The sequence below is a fragment of the Ochotona curzoniae genome, unplaced genomic scaffold (genome assembly GCF_017591425.1).
Source record: "Ochotona curzoniae isolate NIBS_2020 unplaced genomic scaffold, NIBS_Ocur_1.0 contig_21, whole genome shotgun sequence".
Taxonomy (NCBI): Eukaryota; Metazoa; Chordata; class Mammalia; order Lagomorpha; family Ochotonidae; genus Ochotona; species Ochotona curzoniae.
The window spans coordinates 5,339,309-5,365,328 of NW_024465322.1; the positions used below are offsets into that span (position 1 = coordinate 5,339,309).

At 48.8% G+C, this 26,020-nt stretch overlaps 1 protein-coding gene across 1 annotated transcript in view; it reads right to left on the reverse strand.

Moving 5' to 3' along the window:
• PPP3CC (protein phosphatase 3 catalytic subunit gamma) overlaps positions 1-24,689 on the reverse strand; it is a 59,507-nt gene extending 34,818 nt beyond the window's left edge. The window contains exons 1-3 of the mRNA XM_040971261.1: positions 24,454-24,689; positions 1,713-1,910; positions 773-897 (exon numbers count right to left, since the gene is read on the reverse strand). Of these exons, the coding sequence (XP_040827195.1) occupies positions 773-897; positions 1,713-1,910; positions 24,454-24,502 (372 nt within the window). The 5' untranslated portion in view covers positions 24,503-24,689. The remainder of the gene's footprint in view (positions 1-772; positions 898-1,712; positions 1,911-24,453) is intronic.
• Positions 24,690-26,020: the final 1,331 nt, after the last annotated feature.

Here is a 26,020-nt window from a genome sequence, read left to right on the forward strand (position 1 = left end):
ACTTAGCATACAGGGATGGCCTCACACGTGAGGGGCAGGCAGGCCCTTCGCTCATTCCATGCTTGTTCTCGAGGACATCCTCCAACAGTTCTTACTTGCCACACATGCAGACTTACAGCAACACAGGTTAGATACGGGTGTTTTGTGGGCCCGCTGTACTTCAGTCCTTGCATTGGACACCAAATCAGAATCTCAGGTTCTACTGTTGCATTAGGTCCCAAAGCCATTTTACACAGGAAAGCCTGTCACTGTTGGAATGCTGAACGTTCCCAGAACTTTCTAAAATACACAAAGGCAAACTGGGTTTTCATGAACTTAACTGTAATTCATTTTGCCTCTCCGTGATATTTCTAAAGTGCAACAGGGTCAGCAATAATTCCCGCAAGAAACCAAAGGCCTGCTTATTTATTATGGCAGTTAATTTAAGAGTTAATTGTAGCTCAGCGGCTTATGCTCTTGTAATTACGGTCAGCTAACCCACACTCTTTTTTAGGGTGACAAGCAAGCTACGTTATTTCCACGCAGCCTGTACTTCAAAGAGGAAAGGTTAGGAAACACTTATTGGCAAAGCCAGCGGATATAGTTTTATACTTTCACATGTCATTTTTTTCTTCTACAGGAGCTTTTTAATATCAGTTAAACTTGCACTGCATAAGTAATAAAGTCTACATAAATGCTGCCAGTGTTCATATTTTAACTTCTCCTATTGAAGAGCGGAAAGTAGGCTGTCTGGAAGGTGACAGAACAGATCCGGCGCACCCCGTTTTTTTACCTCTATGCTGAAATAGCCTCTGTCCACGTAGTCTCCCAGAAAGAGGTAGCGTGTGTTACTAGGCAACCCTCCAACTTCAAACAGCCTCATCAGATCAAAGAACTGTCCGTGAATGTCGCCACACACTGGGGAAGAAAAATAGGCTATAGTGGGAAGCGGGAAGCTGGGGGACAGCCACACACAGCCTATGATGCCAGCATCCCACACGGCGGCGGCTCTGTGTCCCAGTTCGCTCCACCTGCCATCTAGAGCTCTGCTAATGGCCTGGGAAAAGCAACAGCACAGCTGGCTCGAGCTCCTGGGCCCTGTCACCCGGAGCTCCTGGCCCCTGCCTCAACCTGGCCCAGCACCACCTGCTGAGGCCATCTGGGAAGTGAACCAGCAGACGGGAGATCTCTCCGTCTCTCCCTCTCTGTGTGTCACTCTTTCAAATCCACAGACACATCTTCAATAAAACAGTATCTTAGAAGCAAAAAGGCGTTAGTAACATATACTCCAGTATAACTTCATTTAAAGCTACATGGTAGCCTTTTTTTTTTTTAGACAATACTTATTTATTTGAAAGGCAGAACTACACAGAACAAAAGGGAGGAGAGAAAAAGAGGAATCTTTCATCTGCTGATTCACTTTCCAGATAGCCTCAATGACTGGGGTTGGAGCATCAGGAGATACAAACCGGTCCCCGTGGTCCCTAAGCACTGCCAGCCTTTGACCGCTGTGTAACTGGAGTGCTCCCGCTGATGCTGAAAAGTCTGCTGGAAATACCCAGATACTGAAAATTGTCTTTCTTCAATATGCAACAAACATCCTAACCCAACTTAAGAACAGGAGCCTCACAATCCCCAGAAAACAAATCACCCCCATTGCATCTCAGTTGGCAACTTGCGGTCATTTCCCAACCCTGACTAACTGAGCATCACCGCGCACACAGCCTGCGCACCTGTCACGGGGGCCTCCACTTCGATCATGGTCTCCTCCCGCCTCAGGATGGCGGCCCCGTCTTTGATTATCTTCAGGGCTACTTCCTCTTCCAGTCGGCCTTCCTTCACCAGATGATTTTTCAAAACATCAACTCTGGGTTTTCCATTCTCGAATACTTCCTTCAAGGTAAGCCGTTGGGTTGGAGGAAAGGGGACAGCTGGATGGGGGGGGGGGGGAAATCATAATTTAAAACACTGAAATGCACAGAGAATAACCATAATGTAATCATTTTATGTCCCAAAATAAGCTTAATAAATCTCCATGAACCAACACTAGAATCATGTGGAAAAAATTCCAAGACACCATAGATCAGAAACTAAATATATATACATATGTGTGTATACATGTATATAATATGGAGAGAGAGAGATTTATTTTACTTCAAAGGTCAGAACTATAGGGAGAGGGGGAGAAACAGACCTTCCATCCATTGGTTAACGCCCAGATGGCCACCATGGCCAGAGCTGAGCTGATCCAAAGCCAGGAGCCTCTCCCGGGTCTCCCACGTGACTGCTGGGGCCCAAGCACTTGGACCATCCTCGGCTGCTTTCCCAGGCCAAAAGCTGGGAGCTGGCTAGACGTGGGGCAGCTGGGACTTGAACTCCTGCCCACATGGGATGTTGACACCACAGGGGAAGACCAGCTGTTACGTCACTGTGCTGTCCTTATAGATTTTATTTTTTAGGGCCCGGCATGATTGCATAATGGTTAAGGTCCTTGCCTTGAACGCCTGGGATTCCATATGGGCATGGTTCTAATCGCAGCAGCTCCACTTCCCATCCAGCTGCCTGCTGGTGGCCTGGGAAAGCAGTCAAGGATGGCCCAAAGCCTTGGGACCCTGCACCCACGTGGGAAACCCCAGGAAAGAAGTTCCTGGCTCTTGGCTTCAGATTGGCACAGCTCCAGCCATTGCGGCCACTTTGGGAGTGAATCATCAGATGGAAGATCTTCCTCTCTGTCTCTCCTCCTCTCTGTACATCTGCCTTTCCAATAAAATAAAATCTTTAAAATTTTAAAAAAATTTTTTAAAGGCTCATGGCCAAAGACATTTAAAATGTGTATGTTTGTGTAAATTATAATGTTGTATATATTAACATGAAAGACAAGAACCTGATTAAGGGATAAGTTAAAATTGCGAAGCTGTGAAATTAGCTTTAAAAAAGAAAAGTAGCAATAATACTAAAATGGCATTTCTTCCACAGATCAATCTCCTGCAGCCACAGCTGTTGGGGGTCTGACCTCAGTCCCCGCTCCCAGAGGTTTCCTGCGTCCTGGATGGGCAGGTGTTCGCTGTATTTTATTAGGGAGAGCAAGAACGCTAAGCAGGCTGGAACCACCCGAGGTTTTGCTGGGTGACACAGCATCAGCCTGAGCCAAACAGGGAAGTCTAGCTATGTTTGCTAATCTGGGAATCCCTCTACCTTCAGCTCACACTGGGGACTCAGTTTATACACACACACACACACACACACACGCACGCACGCACATCATGTTCAAGTTCTCACTGAGTTTAAACAGAGCACACACACAAAAAGGTAATTTATTTGCAAGATGGATAAGACAGCAGAAGCCGGGTCAAGTACGTCAGTTAGTCCGGTCTTCACGGGACACACGGAGAGTTCTGGCTCCTGGCTTCGGCCCGGCGCAGCCCCGGCGGGCAGAATCATCTAAAAAGGGACCACACAATGGGAGATACTCTCGCTCTCTCTTGTTTCAAATAAAGCTTTCTAAATGAGCTATTGTCTCTTCTGCCTAGTGTATAATGCAGCCTTTTTTTTTGTTTATTTGTTTTTGGTACATTATTCTCTAATTTCAAAACAGAATCAGCTATCAAAGACATTGCAGCTTTTTTTAAAAAAAAAAGTCCATGCTTAAGTGTTTAAGCAAGTGGCTTTAGGGCACAGGAATCCTCCACGGGAGGTTGTGGCATCTCATGCGGTCACTGGTTTGAGTCCTGGCTGCCTCATTCGCCACGCAGCTTCCTGCTAGTGGCCTGGGAAGGTGGTCCAAGGCCACACGGAGCCCGGCGGCTCCTGGTTCCCAGGTTAGGAGCAGCCCAGCTCTGGCCACTAGGGTTGATCTTATCTGGGAGAGAACGAGCAAATGGAGGTCTCTCTCTCTCTCTCTCTCTCTCTCTCTCTCCACTTCCTTCAATCTGCCTTTCAAATAAAAACACACAAATCCTCACAATAATAAAAAAATTAAACATCTTTAAAAAGAATCTTCCACATGCTGATTTCACTTCCTTCTAACAAATCCCCAGCGGTGAGATAGCCGGCTCATCAGGCGGATGTATTTTTAGGTTTTTCAGGAATCTCCATGATTTTCATGTCATGCCTGTGCTAATTTGCATTCCCCCAGAAGACATTTTTATGAAACAAAACAGACCAAAAATAGCCTCTGTGAGGGAAGATCAGGAGGCACTTAGTAGAGTGAAGGAAGGATGGCTAGAAAAACGAAAACCCACATTAAGAGCCAGGATCCCACTGGAGAGAATAAAGAAGCAGAGATCAAATGCGAAAAATAAAGTTTGTAAACAGAACGCAAAGGAAAGCTCAAACTCATAAGTGGTGAGACCGTAACACGCAGAGAAGACGGGGCGGGGCGCGGGGGGAGGTCACGACGTTAACGAGCTCTTGTCTGGGAAGAGGACACCCCAGATCTCAGAGCCGAAAGCCTTGCCCAGTGCCATCAAGTTCTGTGTAAACGGGACTGCCCGCTTCAGGACAAGCTTATCGAAAGGCACATTCATGCCAAGGTTTTGAATGCCGAGGCTAAAGAATAGACTTGTATCACAATCTATCATTTCTGTTTTCCTATTTGCCATTAGATTTCTCTCACACAGCAGAATAATGAGCGCACAGCTCTGAGCCTGAGAAAGGCTGTGACTGACACATCTCTCTCTCTCTCTCTCTCTCTCTCTCTCTCTCTCTCTCACACACACACACACACACACACACACACACACACACAGCGCCAAACAGTTTGCATTAAGCGTGAAGACCACAGACCAACCCTCAGGCTCCAGGGACACTGGCATCCCGCCTGGCCATGGCAGCTTGAGGAAGACAACACTTTGAAGGGAGGACTTAAAAGGATCAGAGACCAACACACAGCCCCGAGTGCCACCCGCCTCCTCCTCCGCTCCTTAGGATGGCTGCTTCATGTCCACAGACTCGGAGGGACACGGAGGGACACATCGCCTCCTCGGATGTCAACGACCTCAACCCTCCCTTATCCCACGACATCCTGCTTTCTGACTTGGATGCCCCTTTGGTCAAGGTTCAAACGGTCCAACCATGTGTGCGCTTGTTACTGTACATCAATAATTAAAAGTTTCAGTCTAGCTAAGTGCAGACTTGAATTAAGAAGAAAAAAAAAAGGGGGGGGCGGGTAGAGGAAGCCAGATTCCAGCTTTATCCTCGGCTCACTGAGCACTCCACTCGGAGGTACGGGTGGACTGCGAGGTTAGGGGGTTACATGAGCTGCAGACTCAGCGTCCACTCTCACGTAGCTCTTCCTTTTTTTTAATTTTTGATTCCACTGTCCGACATGACTGCTGACCGCATCCAATTCTCATTTCGGACACACCGCTGAATAGAATATTCTGAGTAGAACAACATTTGCCTTTCTCTCCTCACGCTCCTCAGAGGCAGAAGTATGCCAAGCAATAAAATGAGCCATTTTTGTTACCCAATGGGTTAAATGATGCTCTTCCGTATTTCAAAAGCCGCACACAGCAGCAGAGATCTGCCAGGAGGGTTTAATCCCCGCCTGCAGCTGCGGCTGGTACTCTGGCACTGTAGCCGTTAGGAGAGACAGGAGAGGAGACGGGCAGCGGACTGGGTTCTGTTTCAGTCTCTAATCTTTTTGAAGATCTCCTTTCAAAGCGTTCTCTTCTAAGCGGCCATGGCCAGGGAAGATGCCAGTGTGTCCCTGGAACCAGAGGGAAGAACCAACTGAAGCACAGATGCTCTCAGCCCTTCGAGAGCATCAATAAAAACGTACCTGTTTGGGACTCGTAGGGAATAAGCTAACTTTTATTAAGTAACTATTACAAAGCAATACATGGAAATACACATACGCAGGGGCTTCAAGAAGTTCATGGAAAAACTGAATTAAGGATCGGTGACGTGGAGCTCCAAGTGAAGCTGCCACTTGCAACACCAGCATCCCGCATTGGAGCACTGCCCGATATTGGTTCAAGTCCCAGTTGCTCCACGTCTGGTCCAGCTCCCTGCTAATGCACCGGGGAAGGTACCAGCGGATGGTCCAAGTGGGTCCCTGACACCCACATGGGAGATCTGGATGTAGTTCTGGGCTCAGTCTTGGCTGTTGCAGACAGCTGGGGAGTGAATCAGCATAGGGAAGATCCCCTCCACCCCCACTGCCATCCTGGGTGATGGGAGGGTGGGTAGCAAGAGGGTACACTGAACTGCCTGCCATGCTAGGAACCCACATGGTCGCTGGTTCATGTCCCTGGTGCTTCCCTCTCCAATGCAGCTCCCTGTTAATACGTCTTAGACCCAAGTGCTTGGGGCCCTCGCCACCTACGGGGAAAACAGAGTTCCAGGCTGCCGGCTTCTGTCTCACTGAACCCTGGCCACTGCAGCCGTAACAGGAGTGAACATGTGGACAAACACACACACTTTCTCCCTCTCTAGCATTTTATCTTTTAAGTAAATAAACAAATCTTTTTTCAAAAAGAACGCTTTATAAAAGAAGGGACAAAAATGTATTAGCGCTCAGTAACAAGGTTCTAATCAGTAGGATCTCTTTTTCAACTTCTCTCCAATGACTCTACTATTTTTATAATCAGATAAATGCAGGTATACTTCAAAGGTCAGAATACATAATTACATATGCAATATGATAATGATATGCTAAGCGAATAAGTACGAGAAGACGATGATGAAGGCATAGGAGTTTGGACCATGGATGGTTCTATCTTTTCTATCTGCCTCGTCTTACCTTCCTATATATCCAAGTCTTTAAGAACTTTAACTGAAAGAAAAAGTAACAGATGCCAAAGGTGAGAAACGGCAATCCCACTGGAACACTTTCCCTATGTCAATCAGCTTCACACATAAATAGGACATTTCTCAGGTCGGCAAAGTTGTCCCTCCAAATTGCTCCAACCAAAAATACTCAAAAAAAAGTCAACCTCAAATTTGAACTCCGGCTATAAACAACCCAGTTACTAACGCAGAAGAAACCGTGCAGCTTATACTTTTTTAAATGTGTTTTTCAGATAATGTTTACATAATTCGGCTTACACTTCTAAACACCAAAAAGATGCAGCGGTGGGCAGGAGGTAGGTGGGCCCACCTTCCTAGCCACCGAGGAGCCCACACTTTCTCCCAGGCACTCCGTCAAACACTAAGCTAGGGCGGGGCCTGCAGAGGAAGGCTGCTGAGCAAATTCAGGTGCTGCATCAGATCCCTTCTGGCACAGCTCCCCCACCCTAAGGCCTTCAGACCTAGGCCTAAAAGTCGGGGATCAGGTGTTCAAAGACCTGAGGAATGCGCAATTCCATGTGTAAGGTTTCCACTGCTGGCTTGAAGACCGTAGCCTCCCAGATAAAAATGGCCCTCGGTCACACACACACACACACACACACACACACACACACACACACACAAACAAACAAACAATCCGGACTTCCTCTCACCACGAAGAACTCAATTCTGCTGATAACCTGAACAAACTTTGAAGCAGGTTCTTCTTAACTTCTTGAACAACTTTAGTTAGTAGCTAGCAGATTAGATACAACTCTAAGAAGACAATTTGACATTCCCCTGCTTTCTCCCTAGCCCCTCCGGGCTTGGTTTCAGCTCTTGAGGCCCTGAGCAGAGAGAGACCGTGACACTGGCTGGGCTTCTAACCTACACAAACCGCAGTGCTGGCTCAGGCTGCTAAACCTGTGGTCATCTGTTACAGAGCGATAGAAAACAGACCCTCAGGTCATTCTTGAAGTCAAAAAATTTGTTGGGTTTTTTTTTTTTTCCCCTTAAGACCTTTTAACAATCATGCTTTCAGTACACACAAGCACCGCTGGCTGCCTCTTAGAACTGAGAGAGAAGCCACAAGTACTATGACTCATTAACAGATAAACAGGACCAAACCAAACCAAAACACAACCACGATGTGCCTCATGGACTATGCCAACTCGGACTAGATTCTTTAGATGCGGATGTTTCAAGAGCAGCTCACGGGGGAACGGACCCAACACTAGATGGACAGACGCTAGCTCTTGGCTAACACCAGCATCTGATGAGAACGAGCAACTCGTCTAACCTGCAATTTCCACCTAGAAACTTGACAACTGTCGTTAATTTAACAAAACCGGGTGAGCGGCCTTCCCTTCACGGCTGTGAGACCACTGGCTGCTTTAGTTCTCTACTTACTGTAGCAATTTAAAAATAAGCCTAACCTTAAAAAAAAAAAAATCACAAATAAATCCTTTGTGGCTTCTGGTAGGTGGGCTCGAACAAATGGAGCTTCCACTAAGACTCAACCAAGCCCCTTGTTTCTAGTAAGTTCCATGAATATGAAGTGTTGTGTGCCCCCTGCATCAGTTTGGTTTCCACCTGCTCAACGGCACCCTGCTGGGATGGGTGGCTTGGCAGAGCAGTCCAACAGCAGCTGAGGATGTCAGCATGCCTCATTGGAAGTGCCTGTATTCGGCCCATCTTCTCCAGCTCCAGCTGACCCTCTGGCTAATACGCACCCTGGGGTCAGCCAGTCATGGCTCAAGCACTTGGGTTCCTGCACCCACGTGAAAGACCTGATTGGAGCTCTGGGCGCTTGGTCTTGACCTGGCCCAGCCCTGGCTGAGCTCTGGTTATTGTGGGCACTTGGGACGTGACCAGTGGGTAGAAGATCTGGGTCTGTCTGTCTGCATTTCGGATAAAATGAAAAACAAAAATTGTTGAAAACTGCAGTGTCTGAGACCTGTCACTGATCAGATTGTGCTGCTCCTGAGATAAATTTGGTTTCTACCTAGCTCGTGGCATGCCTGTTGAGTCATGCATAAGCAAGAAGCTGGAGTCCAAAGCCAGAGATGGGAAACAAACCCAGGGACTCTATCATGGGACAAGGACATCCCAACCACTAAGCCACACCTGCTCCCAACTCTGCTTTTTGACATGTGAGTCACTTCTACATATTCAAAACTTACATATTGCCACATGAAAACGCCTTCATGTTTGTCTTTTCCAATTTCAGGATCATTAAAACATCTTTCATAAACTCCAACAGTTTTGAGTTTATACTAAAAGGCCTTTAAATAGAACCAACCTTTGACCCTTTACCTTATTTTTAAAAGATTTAAAGATTACAGAAATGATTACCTTTGGCATTCTCTCATGTTTAATTAACTCAAAACTTTTCCAAGAACTCTTTGCCTTACTAAAACTGGGCTAAGAAACAAAACAAAAAAAATCTGACAAATGAAAAGAGAAGTTAAGTCTTTTTAAGTCACATGTAAGCAAAACATATTAAAATATGCTTCAGGGCCTGACGTGGTAGCCTAACGGCTAAAGTCCTTGCTTTGATGCGCCAGGATCCCATATGGGCGCTGGTTCTAATCCCGGTGACCCCACTTCCCATCCAGCTCCCTGCTCGTGGCTGGGAAAGCAATCAAAGATAGCCCAAAGCTTTGGGACCCTGTACCCACTACATGGGAGACGGGGAAGAGACTCCGGACTCCTGGTTCCTGATCAGCTCAGCTCCAACTGTTACAGTTGTTTGGGGAATGAATCAACAGATGGAAGATCTTCCTCTCCTGTCTCTCCTCCTCTCTGTAGATCTGACTTTCCAATAAAAACAAACTAAATCTTTAAAAAAATATGCTTCAACATTCGGGTATCTTTCATGTTACAGAAAACAGATACGCACAAAAAGATTTTACCTTCAAGCTTAAATAAAATAGACAAAATTCATAATATCTCACAGGCTAAATAAAAGGAAGTCTTGGAGGAGGGCTGCCGATGCCCTCCCTCCCCGCTGGCAACACAGGCTCATTTCCAAGACAAGTGACGAAGCCATTATGAAACCTATCCTGTGTTTTACTGTAACACAAAGTTCTGCGCCTTCGCCATCCGGAAATGCTGCTTACCCAGCAAGGTTAACAAGGCCTGCAGACTCCACAGCCGCACGGTGCGGGTGCTTCTTCCTTATGGTTCACCTGCAGTTGCCAGCCACGCACCAAAGGTCAGGAACTGAGCCTTGGGCAAAGCCGTACCAGAGGGACTTCTGTGAACGTGTGCGCGCTGTGTGCTTGCAGTCAGGTGCATCGCTGCCATCTCGGATGCGGACAAACGCTGTGGCCGCACAACGACGCTCAATTGCGAAGAAGACGACAACACGAACAGACCGCTTAACGGCAAAACCACCCACAGACGCTGGCAGCCACTGACCGCCACGTACTCGACGCGATTCTCTGCTGCTTCAAGACTCCGGGCTGTGAAAGACACTCCTCTGGGTACTGCCAGTATTATCAACACCTTTTTTCTTGACAGCCACCAAATACAGGCACTCAGAAAGGTGAGCTAACACATGGGCAAACTAAAAGACAAACAGCATATGGCAATCACAGAACTACACGCATAAACGATGTGGATACAGGGCACTACCTCTATCTGTAATTACGATTCCTGCCTCAGTTTGCTGTGCATGCAATGGGGGCGTTGCAGGGTCCTCAACGCGGCTGTGCAGCCAGAGCCAGCTCACATGATCCCACGAGTGACCTCCCACGGACAGGCGCAGCGCGGCCTCCTGCTTGCGGCGGTCGCAGCGTCGACCACCCAACGCTGTCAAACGACAATGCAGATACTGACGTCTCCTAAATCGCAAATCCTCCAGTTTAGCTGGAAAGAGACTGACGAACCACAAATGGCTCATAAATGCCCAGAAAAAAACACCGAGACTTACAAAACAGACTCAGCAAAAACCAAACCGCAATGTACACAGCAGGCCAAATAAGCTCAAATCTTTCTTTTTTTTTTTTTTACTGTCTACTTGCCCAGCCCCTATGTTCCGATACCACAAACCCATATGACGTTAACTCCTCGGGGGTGTACGTGTGCTGCAGGCGAAACCACAGCTCACCCCAACTGCAAATTCTAGTAAGTGCCTGCCCAGAGGACTTTTTTTTTTAAATGCACACACATACACAGAGGCATCAATTTTATTTTTATATTATTTACATAGTTGAGAGGGATGTGTGCCCACGTGGGCCTCTGATTAGGATGGGAAGGGTCAGGAACTGAGTAAGGTGGGGGGACAAATGTTTTAGTTTTAGTTTTGTCTTCTCTGTGTCCTTAGGGGAGGAGCAGGAGACAGCTGCTCCTCGTTGCCAAAGACTACATCAACACCTGGGGACAGGGCACAGTCATTTGATGACTTAAAGACTCCAAACAGATGTTTACGTAATATATTTCAAATCCTTTACAGGAAAAAAAAAATGGTGTATTGATTTGCGATTTGGATTTTTATACTCGGCTTCAGCCATTGCAGCTACTTGAGGAGTAAGCCAAGGGATGGAAGATCTTTCTCTCTGTAAATCTGGCTTTCCAATAAAAAGAAATAAACCTTAAAAACTAAAGTTCCCACAACAGCCAGGTCTAAACTGGGCAAGTGGGTGAAATCCCTGGGCATTTACTAGGATGAAGTGGAGACAGAAAGAGGGACTTGTGACATAGCATGCAGGCAGCTAAGCTGCAGCGTAACTTCTACACCAAACACCTGCCTTTCTTCGTGGGGATTTGGAAGGAACTCTGCTGGCGACTTTGGTTGCTAACTAGAGCGAAGAATCGTCATTCCAAGAACATTCACCCAAGAAGACTGTGAGCGCTGCCAGGTCTAGACTGTCACCCTGTGCCCGCTGACATTTCCATAAAAATCACAATGCTTCTAACTCACAAAGCAAAACTCCCATCAAACACGGTACAGGAATCAAAACAGGATTTTGTGGTGGAGGGAAGAAAAGCAACATAGTCCCAGCGCTCGTAGTTGCCCAGGCTACGTGTGCAGGCCCCATGTGTGCACTGCACAAGCTGCAACCCCACAGGGCAGCTGGTAACACCCAGACAAGCCCTCTTTTGCCTTGGCTTTGGTTACGTGCCAGACTGTGGACATGAGTTTGGTGTCCACCATATCCTAAAGACTTGGTCCCCAAAGTCTTCTGTCAATGGTTAGTAGACTAATAATGGCTATGGATTCAGGGTCAAGATTTGACCCAACTACTGAGTCTAGGAGGAGGGCCCAGTAGCAGACACTTAGCTCAACGGGGACATGCCTTCGGAAGGTAGTTCCAGAGAAGGTGCAGGTTATAAAAGCCAGATTGGACTTACTCTCTCTCCCTCTTCCTAGCTTATCATCTCATCCTTTTCCATACACATTCTGCCATCCACGTCCCTCATCAAACACACTGGAGCACCCAATAATGGACGGGGAACCTCCAGACTCCTCAGCCAAATTAAGTGGCCTGTATCATATATTTGCTATAGTAGGGGGAAAAAAAACCCAAATACCTAAGAAAGTCTGGTACTGCCGTGATGCGGGCCATTAACAATGTGGTAAACATGTGGTAAAGGAGGGTTTGTGGGAAGATAAATGGGACTCGATTGCTCATTTCTTTGCAAGATTCCATGAATCTGTAACTTTCAGAACAAATATCAGAGGTAGGTTTTGGTGCTACGGAAAGTTAAGCCACCACTTAAGCCCACTTTGCCGTACTAGAGCGCCTGGTTCAAGTCCCAGCTGCCACATCCTTCGACTCAAGTATCCTCCTGCTGAGCCGAGGGAGCGGCAGATGGTGGCCCAGATAAATGGGTTCCTACTCCACATCCACACATCCAGGACACCCAGCCACGGTCCCAAGCAATCGACCCAGCTGTGGCGGGCATCATCTGGACAGTCCACCAGCGGATGGAAGAGCTCTTCCTCTCCCTGCTTTCTCTGTCGCCGCTTTAGATATAAAAATTTTTAAAGGCAATAAATGTTCAAAATTGAGTTCTTAAACTTCTCTGAGGACATTCTGCAGGCTCTTCGTGGTTAAATATGTATTGTAGCAATATGCTGAATTGTATCTACCGTGTAAATATACAATGTTAGATAAGCATAAATAAAATGCGATGCATATTGCCTGCACGAGCAAAAGGCTGCATTGGGGATGAACAGCCTTATCTAGCGGTTAGCAGGAAAGATAAATCTTCAGAGTCGCTGGCCCATAAACTATTATTTTTCGATTACTGTAGAGTCTTACCCTCGTGGGCACGAGGATTTACCTAAATAGCAGTCTCTGTTCACTACAAATAACCCTGCTTTCATTCCTATTTTAAGCCAGCAAGCCTGCCCTACTTTCGCAGAGACACTTCCTAATCCCTTCATCAGCCTTTCCAATCACAAGGCAGTTGTATCCTCTCAATGGGTTATAACATCACTGAATGTCAGATGCACCTTTCAGATCCTTCATAGCATACTCAATGAGTGATTTTATTTTAATCATTTCACTCAATTGTCCTTCAATTTTTTTTTTTGAAGACAGAGTTACAGAGAGATCTTTCAGCCACTGGTTCACTCCCCAGATGATCACAACAGCTGGGAGGGAACCAAGGCTGAAGCCAGGAGCCTGGAACTCTGTTCGGATCTCTCACACGAGTGGCAGGGATCCAAGCCCATGGGCCTTCAGTTGGGCACATGAGCTGAGCGGTGAGTCCCTCCAAGACGCCTTCACGCAGGTGCCAGCTTGACCTGCAGGCTACTTGACGGAGTTCTTCGATACTGTGCTACTTTCACAGTCACTAAACCTACTGTTCAAGAATCACCAAAGTCTGCCCAGACCACAGTGAGGTGGCAGCCCCCCTCCATGGCGGTCAACACAAAGGCAGTAGCTTCCTTTCAGTAGAGACATGTACTCTATGTGTGCAATGCTTTAAAAAAAAAAAAATTGTTTCTACTTGAAAGTTAGAAAGTCTTCCCTTGTTGGTTCAATTCCCCCAAAATGGCTGCAACAGTCAAAGCTGGAGTGGTCCAGGCCAAAGCCAGGAGCCAGGAACTCCGTTTGGGTCGCCCACGTGGGTGGCAGGAACCCAATTACTCGGGCAATCCTCCGTCATCTTCCAGGTTCATTAGCAAGAAGCTATATCAGACGTGCAGAGTAGACCCAAACTAGACACTCAGAAATGAAACCCAGGCATCCCACACAACGGCTTAAGCCACCAAGCTACCATACCTGCTCTTGGGAGATACACAAAGGCAAACAAAGAGACAGAGCTCTCATCCACTGGTTCACCCTCGAAAATGCCTACCAACAAGCGTGGGCCAGGCCCGTCAGGAGCTGGGAACACAATCCACATCTCTCATGTGGGGGACAAGAATCCGGTTTGAGGCATTACTGCTAGTTCTCGGGGTCTGCAGTGTTGAAACCGGAGTCAGGAGCCCAAGTTGGAACTCCAAACCAGGCCTTCCAATACATGGCGCGGGCATCCAAACCACTTCCTAACCACTTCCTAACCACGTTCTAACATGCTTCACACTTCTGATTCACAAGTCATATTTGCATACATTTATGGAATAAAATGTAATGCCTGATACAGGCAGAATGATTACAACAGGCCAATAACACACCTGTTGCTCCCTTACCTGTCATTCCGTACGTTAAAATACTTGACATGCACTCCACTGTTTTGAAACACACATTGCTGACAAGTCACCCTACTGCAGCACAGCCCTCAAACCCCATTCTTCTTGGGACCAACCGAAACTCTGACCCCCTTGATCCACAATCACAATCCCCCCCCATTCTCCCGCTCTGCCTCAGGCAGCCTGAGTCCACATCTAACGGGTCACATGCAGTATTTGTCTTTCCGCACCTGGCTTATTTCCCTGCACACGATGTCCTCCAGATAATCCACACTGTCATGAACTACAGGATTTCCCTTTTAGATCTCAGTAGTATTCCTGTGTGTGTACACACTGCTCACTCACCCATTCATCTACTGCTAGACACTGAATCTCCAAATCCTAGCTATTACAGGCAATGCTGCAACGAGCGTGCAACTGCAGATACTCTCGCAACACTGATTAAAAAAAATTTTTTTTGTTAATTTGAAAGGCACTTTTAAAGTTTTTATCATTGCTTGCTTTTATTTATTTTACAGAAAGAGAAATCTTCCATCTACTGGTTCACTCTTCAAATGCCTGTTAATGGCCGGACCCGGGCTGGTCCAAAGTCTTCCAGGCCTCTCGAGTCAGTGCACGGACCCCAAGTGTTCGCTCTTTTCGCGGTAGCTAAGCTCTTTTTGGATACACTCTTTTCAGTTTGCTTCCACAAGCCCAAACACCAGATGCACTGAGGGACACAGCAAGTTTGTCAGTCCAGCAGGGGTGGGGGCTGAGGGGACGGGAACAGAGGCAGGGAGAGGCAGAGAGGGAGAGAGACGTTCCCTGCCATTGAGGCAGTAGGCGCTCCAAGGGAAGGGGAGCAAGTCGGAGGGGGGCGGGGAAGGGCAGCATGGGAAGGGATGGCACACACGCGGGGATGTGCCTCTTTGTGGCTGGGTGGGGGTCCCGGGGCTAAGAGGGATCAGTGGACAGGACTGTCGGGGCCACAGAGGGCAGGCAGGTGCAGTGGTGGGCAAGGGCTAGGGGGAAGGGCCACAGGGGTTGGTGGAGAGGGCTGTCAGGTATGGTGCCATGGGGTTACAGTGGACTGGTGGGCACAGGGTTACGAAATCACAGCAGACTGGCAGACAACAAAATCTGAACCCAAAGGGTGGACGAATCTTAAGCCGAGACCTAGGGGTGACAACTAGCTAAGGTAACACTGAGTCCAAAATGGTGGGTTCGAGTCACTCCTCACACCAAGTACTTGGGTCATTTATTTTCCATCTCTCCCTCCCTCCCTCCCTCCTTCCTTTCCATTCCTTTCTAAAAGATTTATTCATTTTTACTGGAAAGGTAGATTTACAGGGACAAGGAGAGACAGAAACATCTTCCATCTGATACTCCACTCCCCAAATGGCCACAGCAGCTGGAGCTGAGCCAATCCAAAGCCAGGAACCAAAAGCTTCTTCCAGGTCTCCTGCATGAGTGCAGGGTCTCAAGGTTTTGCGCCATCCTGTTTTCCCAGGCCACAAGCAGGGAGCTGGATGGGGGGAAGTGGAGCAGTCAGGACATGAACCAGCATGCAAATGGGATGCTGGCACTTGAAGGAGGAAGAGTTAGTTGATTGAGCGACTGCGTCCAGCCCACTAGTTCTTGATCCTGTTTCGTTGGGATCTATACCCAGAGGTCGGAGTACTTGACTATAAGGTGGCTTTACGTTTTAGTTTTTTCACCACCCTTTATATGACAGAAACAATAACTTCTATAGTGAAGTTTTCCATTAAACAGTGCACAATGATCGAAAATAATCAACTTCATTCCATCAATCATCTATCAATAACCACTAATACTCCAGGCATTAACTACCCTGTTGTATTTAAGTTTCCACAAAGTCTCAAGTCACACACACACACACAGAAAACCAAACTCAGCACTATAGGCCACTGTAGAGCTAAAGTTTTAAAAGCTCAAACTTTACAAAGATGATCAACATACGGGAAGACGTAGCCGACGCTCCAAGTCAGTGTGGTGTGTTTAGTCATCTGCTCTTTTCCAATCGGACTCACATTAGTCATGAGCTGTAATTGTCTGACATTCTGTGGCGGGTATTAATACTCCCCTGTGTGAGTCAGCGTGTTCAAGGGGCCGAGTACCTTCAGGAACACGCCTCGCTTAGTAAGAGCTCATCACATTCTTATCAACAATTCCCCCCCCCCAAAAAAAAAAATTCTATCCAGAGTACCAGAAAAAAAAAAAAGAAAAATTTCACAATTTTTCTTCTAAAGCAGTTTAGATTTAAATCCTTTCAAAAAACGAAGGAGATCTAAGCTCGGAAGGCACAGACTATTTTATTCTCCACTCTTCATTTCACACAGGCTACTTAAAGTGAAACAGTTCCAATGGCAAATTTTGCCCAGAGTTAAGATTGGTTTACTTAATGAATATCAATGTTTATTAACTGCTGGCTCCTGAATTTGGATCAGTTCCACTCTGGCTGTTGCAGCCACTTGGGGAGTGAATAGTAGGTGGAAGTAAATCTGACTTTCCAATAAAAATAAATATTTAAAAATAACAACGATAAAGAAAAGATTTATGATTAAGCACCTAACCATTGTCTGGGGACTGCATTTAGCATTGGGCACATGGAGTCCTAGCCATTTGGTGTGAGGTTTTATTCCTCTCTTTTACAAACAGGGAAAGTCAGATCAAACAAGTTGGTGACTCATCTGAGGTCAGGCAGCTAGTAAAAGCCTTAACTGGCTGAAGAGTTAAGACGTTATGAATTTGCCTGAAGCCCACCCTGGAGCACCTGAGGTCAGGCCCTGCCCCAGGAGGTGACGACCAGGGGGACCGAGTTCCCACATCCCGGCTTTGGCATCTGTGGGGAGGGCCAGCGTAAGTGGGAGGCTTCTATTTCTCTCTGCCCCTCTGCCCTTCCCATAGAAATTTTAAAAAGATTTAGAAGAATTTGAATCCACGTATGTCTGACCTCGAAGCTCATATTCTAAAACACTCATATCTACCGCTTCCCAGCAAAAGACAAACAGTTTTTCACAAGTCTTGGTGGCGACACTGTTAACCACCTGTCTACCTATGAGCGATACAGAGAGACCAGCATTCCTACCTGCCGGCTGTCTAAATGCCTGCGACAGTCCGAGCAGAGTCAGATCAAAGAAGGAGCCAGGAATTGAAGCCAGGGCTCCCATGTGGGCGACCAGAAGCCCAAGTCCTCAAGCCATCATTGCTGCCTCCCGAGCTCTGCATCATCAGAAGCTAGAATTAGGAGCCAGACCAGGGACTCGAACCCAGGACTTCCACCCTGAGCTTTTGGCTAGCAAACCAAACATCTGGATCTTACTTACATCTTGAAAAATAAATAAGGGCTAGTTAGGGCGTGGAGAGATGGGAGCTGGTAAGGCGGGAAAGCAGACAGACTTGCTGCTGTCACACCAGCATCCCACATGGGTACCAGTTAGTGTCCTGGCTGCCCACTTGCGATCCAGTATCTGTTAAGGTGGCCAAGGTACCTGGGCCTCTGTCAACCCCATGGGAGACAGAGATGAGGCTCCTGGCTTCAGCCTGCCTGAGCCCTGGCCTTTGTGACCATCTGGGGAGTGAACCAGTAGTTGAAACCTCTCTCTCTGGCTCTCCCTCTCCTTCTATAACGCTTAGTTTCAACAACAACAAAAATGGCGATGGTAAGGGTGTTTAGCCACTGATAAAATGCTGATCCCATCACCTGAGCACAGGTTTGAATCCCGACTGTTACACTTCCGATCCAGCTCCCTGCTAATGCTCCTAGGGAAGCAGCAGCAGATGGTCCACGTCCTTGGATCACACATTAGTCTCCAGAATATCAAATAAATTCAAACAGTTCAACAGCAACAGAGTTCCAGGCCCCTGGCTTCGGCCTGGCCCCCCATGGCCCCGGTGGTCCTCTGGGGAGCAAACTAGGAAATGGAAGGTAGCTCTAACTGGCTTCCAACAAATAAATCTTTTTTTAAAATGTGCAGAGGCAACAGTGTGTACAGAAGTAAAAAAAAAGCAAGGAGCTCATTTAAGGATACAAAACTTGGGGACTGAAGTAGGTTGGGGATTAAGACGTAAAAGAAAAAGGAAGTGGAAGAAAAGGTTAGAAAGGGTTAGGGCACAGGGCACTGGTTCCTCGGCCAAAGGCAAGCTTAATCCCACAGGCAGCAAGTGCCACAAATGAGTTTCATTTTGCACAAAAATGGAAACAACCAACACAGTGAAGAAACAACCTGGAAACTGTGAGGAAATGGTCACAAACTATGTACTCAAAGGGGCATTAATATCCAGAACCTAAAGGAAATTCAAACGGTTTAATAAGCAAAAGTGAATCAATAAAATGGGGAAAAGATGTGACATCTCTACAAAAATTACACATGGCACAAGCACTTGGTGCAGCCCCCGAGGCACCCGCAGCACAAACCCTCTCCCCCGCCCCACCCCAGCGTCTGGATCCAAGCCTTGGCTCTGCTTCCAATTCCAGCTTCCTGCTGACGCGCACCCGGGGAGGCAGTATTCACAGGTCAAGTGCTTGGGTCCCCGGACACCACATTCCTGCTTCTGGCCCAGTCCTGGTCCTGGCTCCAGCGACACTCGGAGACCGAGCCAGCAGCAGCAGGGGAGCTCTGTGTCAGTCAGTCTCTCCCTCCCTGTCTTTCAAATAAAAATAAATGCTTAAAAAGTTGGAAAAACACAAAGTGATATAACCTCATTCCAGTTCCTGTCCCAGCCGCCCTGATTCCCATCCAGCTCCCTGCTTGTGGCCTGGGAAAGCAGTCAACGACGGCCCAAAACCATGGGACCTTGTGCCCGGGTGGGAGACCCAGAAGAGACCCCAGACTCCTGGCTTCAGCCTCGTCTCAGCTCCAGCCGTTGTGGCCACTTGGGGCGTGGATCACTGGATGGAGGATCTTCCTCTCTGTCTCTCCTCCTTTCTCTATATCTGACTTTCCAATAAAAATAAATCTTACAAAATATTGTGTTAATATCATACTTTTCTCCAGAAATATGTACAGTTATCTGCCAATTAAAATGAAATAAAACTTAAATAAATAAATCGGCAGAAATTCAAGCACAAGAATGCTTCGTCACCCTCCTTACAGAGTATGCTGAGTAGAGGAGCCAGCCCCAGCAACAAGCAGGAGGGGAGCGATGGGCCCGGAATAGGAGCTCACGTAGCCAGTGAACTCCAGAGTCTGGCCTGACTCCCAGGCTTGTCATCCGAGCCGTGACTAAATGGGTAAGTGGTGCGATTAATAGGGATAGGAAATACACTCGGAAAATCCTTTCTCTGCCCTCCGCTGTCTGTGCTTTCAGCATTTATTGTTTTATGTGTACCATCCTGTTTCTTCATTTCCGTCTCTCCAGTAACATTAAAAAAAAAAAAAAAAAAGCCTGGCCACCTCAGTTTCTACATCATTTATATTATGTCTGTGTTCCCCAAGCCTGATCATTTGGAGTTCTTTTTGATATGCTATCATTAAGATCATCCAGATGAGGGTTGGTACTGCGGCGGGCCGGTAACGCGGCCACCTGAGACACCAGCATCCCATATGACCACCGCTTGGTACTGCAACTGCTCCGCTTGCCCTCCTGCGCCCTGCTAACGTGCTTGGGAGAGCAGCGGAGGACAAGTGTCTGAGCTCCTGCACCCACGTGGGAGACCCCATGAAGCTCCAGAGCTCCCGACCATTGCAGCCAACTGAGGAGTCATCAGCAGAGGGAAGACCATTCTCCGTGCGTCCGCCTCCAACCTCCCGTACTTCTTTCAAATAAACAAATCCAAAAACAAACCAACCCTGCCGTTGCCTAAGTGGAATTGCTGTCACTGTCCCTGTTTGAACCATCTCTGCCTTCTTTATTTCACCTGTTTAATTCCCTGCCCCTTCTAGTCATCCACCTTCTACTCCTTAACTGACACATCGTTTCCCGCCACTTCCGGAAACGACTTTCTCTGCCTAACAAGTTGTTCTCCCGTCCACTGGAACATACTTAAAGCCTGCTCTTCTCAGCTCCCCCTTATGAAACAATTAATGAGTCTGCAAATACAATGGTATGCTTTCCCATGCCTAGCTGTATTAAAGTATGCATTTTTTTGGTCTGACTTGGCATTTTGAACAACTAAAAGCAAACAATAGAACACACACACACGCCCTGTTCCTGGAATCACACGGTGAGCATTTTCCTATTTTGGCTTTCTTTCTACAAATATATAATGTTTGTCTTTGCACCACCTGAAAGCAAACTGCACACGTCGTAACATTTCTACAGCAATATTTTATCATGTGTGATGTAAGATTATCTTCTTGCTATCCTCTGCTGTTTTCCCGGGCACACCAGCAGGGAGCTGTTAAAGATGGTATGAAATATTTGCGCTAATAAAAGCTTTAACGTATGGGAGTCGCTTTTCTTTGAATTCAAAACATATAGTAGGTGGACAAACACACGAAAGCATGAAGAGGCCGGCGTTGCACCTTGCCACCTGCTGCCCTGGCATCCTTGGTGGTGCCGTTTTCAGTCCTGGCTAATTCACTTCCAATGCAACTCACGGACACCGTGCCCGGGAAAGCAGCAAATATGCAAAGTGCCTGGGCACCTGAGTGAACCAGCGTATGGAAGCTGTCAATTTCTTTCTCCCTTCACCTTTCAAAAAAAATAAAAACACATTTTTAAGAAACGAACAAAAAAATTTGCTTCCAGAGGGAGGAAATACAAAGTCTTTTTTTTTTTCTACCTTTCAAGTTTTATAACAGAGTTAAGAAACATTTCAGAGAAAAAAAAATTTTTTTAAGCTCCCAGTAAATCTTTTCTCGTAACACAAGAGGGGGAGGTGCTGCAGAAACAAAGCAACTATAGGACGCAGAGATTACAACGAGGCTCAGGACGCATCTGTGGAAGGAGCAACTTGTGTCCACACTACAGGCAGATCTTCCATATACATTGGTTCACTCCCCACATTCCTGTAGCAGCCAGACTAAGCCAGATCCAACTCCAACCAGGTCGGTGGCCATCATCGACCACCTCCCAGGCACGTTAGCAGGAAGCTGAATCCGAAGGGGAGTGCGCAGGATTTGAACCACATCTCCAACGCGCACCAGGCAGACTTCCCAAGATAAAGTTTAAGCCCACTGCACCCCAGCGCCCATCCCTCAGTACCAGGATTTTTTATGAGTCAGTAGTAGTCTCCCAGCTGCGCTCCGAACGGCTCAGTAGTCTATGAATATACATTTCTTTAAAAAGATTTATTTATTCATTCCCCAAGGAGCCAACAGCAGGGTCAGGCTAAAGACAGAAGACTCGAGTTTCACACTTGGGTGGCAAGTCCCCAGGCACGCAGGCCGTCTAAAGCTGAAGCTCCCAGGCACATTAGCAGGGCACTGCAGAGGAAGTGCAGCAGCCAGGACTCGAACCAGCGTTGGCTGCATTCCAACACTGACCCCTAAAATATACACTAATTCCAAGAAAATGGGAGAATCCTACCAGCATCTTAGTGGAAAGGTGGCTTTTCTGTCCAACACCAGCTTAGCCACCAATCAAAACCTTTGTCATGTAATTCCTACTAAAACTGTCTTGTCTCTGAGAGGATTCAGTCCTGGAGACAGACTGACTTCACAAACATCAGTGCCTAAAGTCCTCGCCTTGCATGCACCGGGAAACCATATGGTCGCTGGTTCTAATCCCAACAGCCCCGCTTCCCTTCCAGCTCCCTGCTTGTGGCCTGGGAAAGCAGTCGAGGACGGCCCAAAGCCTTGGGACACTGCACCTGTGTGGGAGATCCAGAAAAAGTTCCTGGCTCCTGGCTTCAGATTGGCCCAGCTCCAGCCATTGCAATAGCCACTTGGGGAATGAACCAACAGACAGAAGATCTTCCGCTCTGTCTCTCCTGCTCTGTATATATCTGCCTTCCCAATAAAAACAAATAAATTATTTTTAAAAGGAGAAAAAAACTTTTCAAACAGGAAAAGAAAGGAGCGAAGTGGAATGTGGTGAGCAAGGGGGACAGCTATGGCAGGGATGCCCCAGGACTGGGCACTGGGCACTGGGACTACTCTGGAGCCTGGGGGGAGGAGGCGAAGGCAGGTTAGGGTACCTTGCAGCCGGCACTCCACATTCTTTGACAAATGAAAGAAATCGCAAGAATGTGTAGAGAGAACAGCTTAGGGAAGCACCGGCTCCAGCTCTCTCCCCAGGTGAGCGCCCACCTGCTTCTCTATATGATGTTGAGCTCACTACCGACCACTTGGCGTACTTAGCAAACGACCACGCTCCACGGCCCTGGTGTCTCTTTAGCACCTCCCCTGCACCATTTCACGCGTTTCAAACTCTAGAACAGGGAGTGGGAGGCAGCTCTGAGGGTCAGGGAAGCCAACACACTTTAAAGTCCCCAGTCGCTCTGTTTCCTTGATCTAGGAGAAGTCTTGTGCGTTCCCCACGTGCGCTAGCTGATTTTGCTAACGAGCAAACGTGCACCACACACGCTGAAGGCGGGCGTTGTCTCACGCTGAGCGTGCCTGACAATAAACCCTGCGCCTGCAGCTCTGCTGCCTCACTTGACCTCGCGCCCACGTTTAGGGGTCTGAAAGGAGTTACAGTGTAATCGACAAGGCAGAGCTCCAGAGGTCCGACGGTGGCAAGGCTGGCAACTAAGCCTCCTCTCGGATCCTCTTCATCCTGACTGGCTTCCCTGCCTACCTGAACTTGGAAGTGGAGCGAGAGAGCGAGAGAGCGAGAGAGCGAGAGAGCGAGAGAGCGAGAGAGCGAGAGAGCGAGAGAGCGAGAGAGCGAGAGAGCGAGAGAGCGAGAGAGCGAGAGCGCATATTCCGACAGAGAACAGCACTGGACAGATCCGTGGGATCCCAACCCAAAGAGGCTACAGCTGTGAAAAGTCACTTTCGCACAGGATCAAGCTGGCAGCACCCCACCACAGCACGGAAATGAAGGGACACAGTCAAGCCCTTGACTCATCAAGCCGTTAACATTAGCACATCCGGCCCCCCGAGAGGCTGCTGTACCCCTCGCGGCGAACACGCAATGAAGACCTTTTAAAGTGGTCAAAACAATTGTCACGTCAATGACACGAAAAATTCGCTGAAGCTCCTGCACGATACCACATCAAAGCTTTAAAATACTATCATAGTCATTATTATGAAGATAATAACCTTGTATAGGATGCTGGGGGTTTTTTTTCCTCCCCAGGGAGGACAACTAAATTACACACTACACAAGTCCTGCCCTTCCCAGAACTTTCAATAAAATTTTTCCCCTTTAAAAAATAATGCATTATTATTTCCATTTTTCCCGTTACTGCCAAAATGAGCATCTGCAGGATTTTCTCCGTTATAATGCTAACCTCTCCAAGAAGCCACACCCAGCTGGTCTCAGGACAGCCCTGGCCCAAGACGCAAGTACTTTCCGCCTGTCTATTCTCAGGGAGATTAGGGTCTGCTTAAGTCTTAGGGTTGAACTAAATAAAGCAGCACTCCGGCAGGCAAGCGGGGGCTATGCTTCCCCGGTCTTGTCAGTTCATTTAAGGGCAGGATTGAGAAAAAAGGAACTCAGCTGGGGGTGGGGGGGGAGGTGAGGAAGAGAACGGACCGCAAGGTGGACGCGGGAATTTGATATCCAAAGGAGGGGAGGAGACCCGCAAGGCCCTTTCAAGCATCAGAAGACGGGTGGGTGGGTATCCGAGTCACCGCCTTAACTTTCTCCTTCAGATAGTATTAGCAGGGACTCGCCGTGACCCAAGCGGGAGACAAGGGGCAAGGTGTGTGTCCCTACAGAGGGCTGGGGGTTAACGCCCTGCCCACCGCACCCCACTCAAGAGCCTCTAAATGGGGAGAGGGGATAGTTTTCTTTAAAAATGGGAGTCCTGGTCCTTTCCAGGGGCGCCGGATGTTCCCACGATGGGCACAGCTCGCCGTGTCCAACCGGCTCCCGGAGTGGGTGCCTCGGAGTCGGAGGGACCGCCGGCCCGCCCCCCACCGCTCCCCGCACCCCTCTCCCACCCGGGGCCGTTTCCGTGGGGTGTCCCGGACGGGAAGGCCCGGCCCTGTCGGCACCTTTGATGACGCGCTCGGTAGTGGAGAGTTGGAAGCGCCTCCCGGACATGGTCCCCTCGGCCTCGTCTCCCGGCGGTGGGAGAGAGGCGGCGGGCCGTGCGCCGAGTCCTCCGCCTCCGGCCGCCGCCTTCTTTCTCCAGCGGCCTCAGCTGCCTGCCGGGGAGCCGTCGGTCCAGCCCCGAGCCCGGCCTCGGCTCCTCAGGGCGGGCCCACACCTCCCCCACGCCAGCCCCGCACCCCGCCGGAGCACCCGGCTTTCCAACTGCACACTGACAGCGGCGGCGGGGAGCAGCACCGGGGCGCGAGCCACGCCGACCGCGGCCGAACGGAGAGCGCGCCTCGGCCCCGCGCGCGCCTGTGTGCGCCTGTGCGCCCGTGCGCGCGTGTGTGCGCCCGTGTGCGCGTGTGTGCGCCCGTGCGCGCGTGTGTGCGCCCGTGTGCGCCTGTGCGCCCGTGCGCGGGTGTGTGCGCGTGTGTGCGCGTGTGTGCGCCCGTGTGCGCCCGTGCGCGCCCGCCGTCACCGGCCTCCGCCCCTGCCGAGTCGCGCGCGCCGCTTCGCTTTCTGCTTGTCCTTCCTCTCAGCCTCGACAGCCACCAAGGCTGGCTCCTTCCCTCCTGGTAGCCGCTCGGCCCTGCACTGGAGGCCCGGCGCACAGCGGCCATCTTGTGGCCCAGTCGGGCCCACTCTTGGCCGCCTCGCAGCCCCCCACGCGCCCGTGGCACTCACCCGTTCCGCCGCAGCATCCCCCAGCTCGTACCAGCTAAGCCCTGCCCCTCCCCGCCCCCTTTTCACCTCTCCTGTGGAGTACCCTGATTAGAATGAGAAGAACGTGGGCGGCCATTCCATCCCCACCTGAGGTGTCTCCTTCGGGCCGGACCTTCTCCCCCCCCCCTCCCCCCCGAGTCCTGAGTGTAGCCCTGCCGGGTCCGAGCTGCCCCTTGGTCCGGAGTTGGTGACATGGCACCTGGTCCCCTACTTGCTGAAAGTCCCCGCGGGAGGACCCAGCTGTTATCTCGGGTTGAAAACTGACCCATGCCTCCTTAAACTCTCTGAATGTGTCTTGTACTTGGAAACTACTTCAGCTGTGCCAATGGAACATTAAAACCCATGACCAAGGGTCGGTGCAGTGGCTCGACAGGCTAGCCCTCTGCCTGAGAGCGCTAGCATCCCATATGGGCGCCGGTTCGTATCCCGGCTGCTCTACTTCGGATCCAGCTCCCTGCTGTGGCCTGTGCAAGCACCTAGAGCGTTCAGCTTTGGGATCTGCGGCCATTTGGGGAACGAACTGGAGGATGGAAAACCTCTCCCGTTCTCTCTGTAACAATCTGCCTTTCCAATAAAAGTAAACTCTTTTTTAAAGAAATAGCCAGGGAAGAGTGTGTATGGATTTTTTTTTTTTTTAAGCCAAAGTCTTTCCATTTTCCCACACACTTTTCAAAGTAGCAGCACGCGGGGCAGGTTCTAGAATGGCAACACATGTGCCTGTGTGCTTACGTGATTCTGACCCCTTCTGAGCTAACCACATTGGGAGTGCTGGCCTGTTGCACACTGCAGGATTGTATGTTT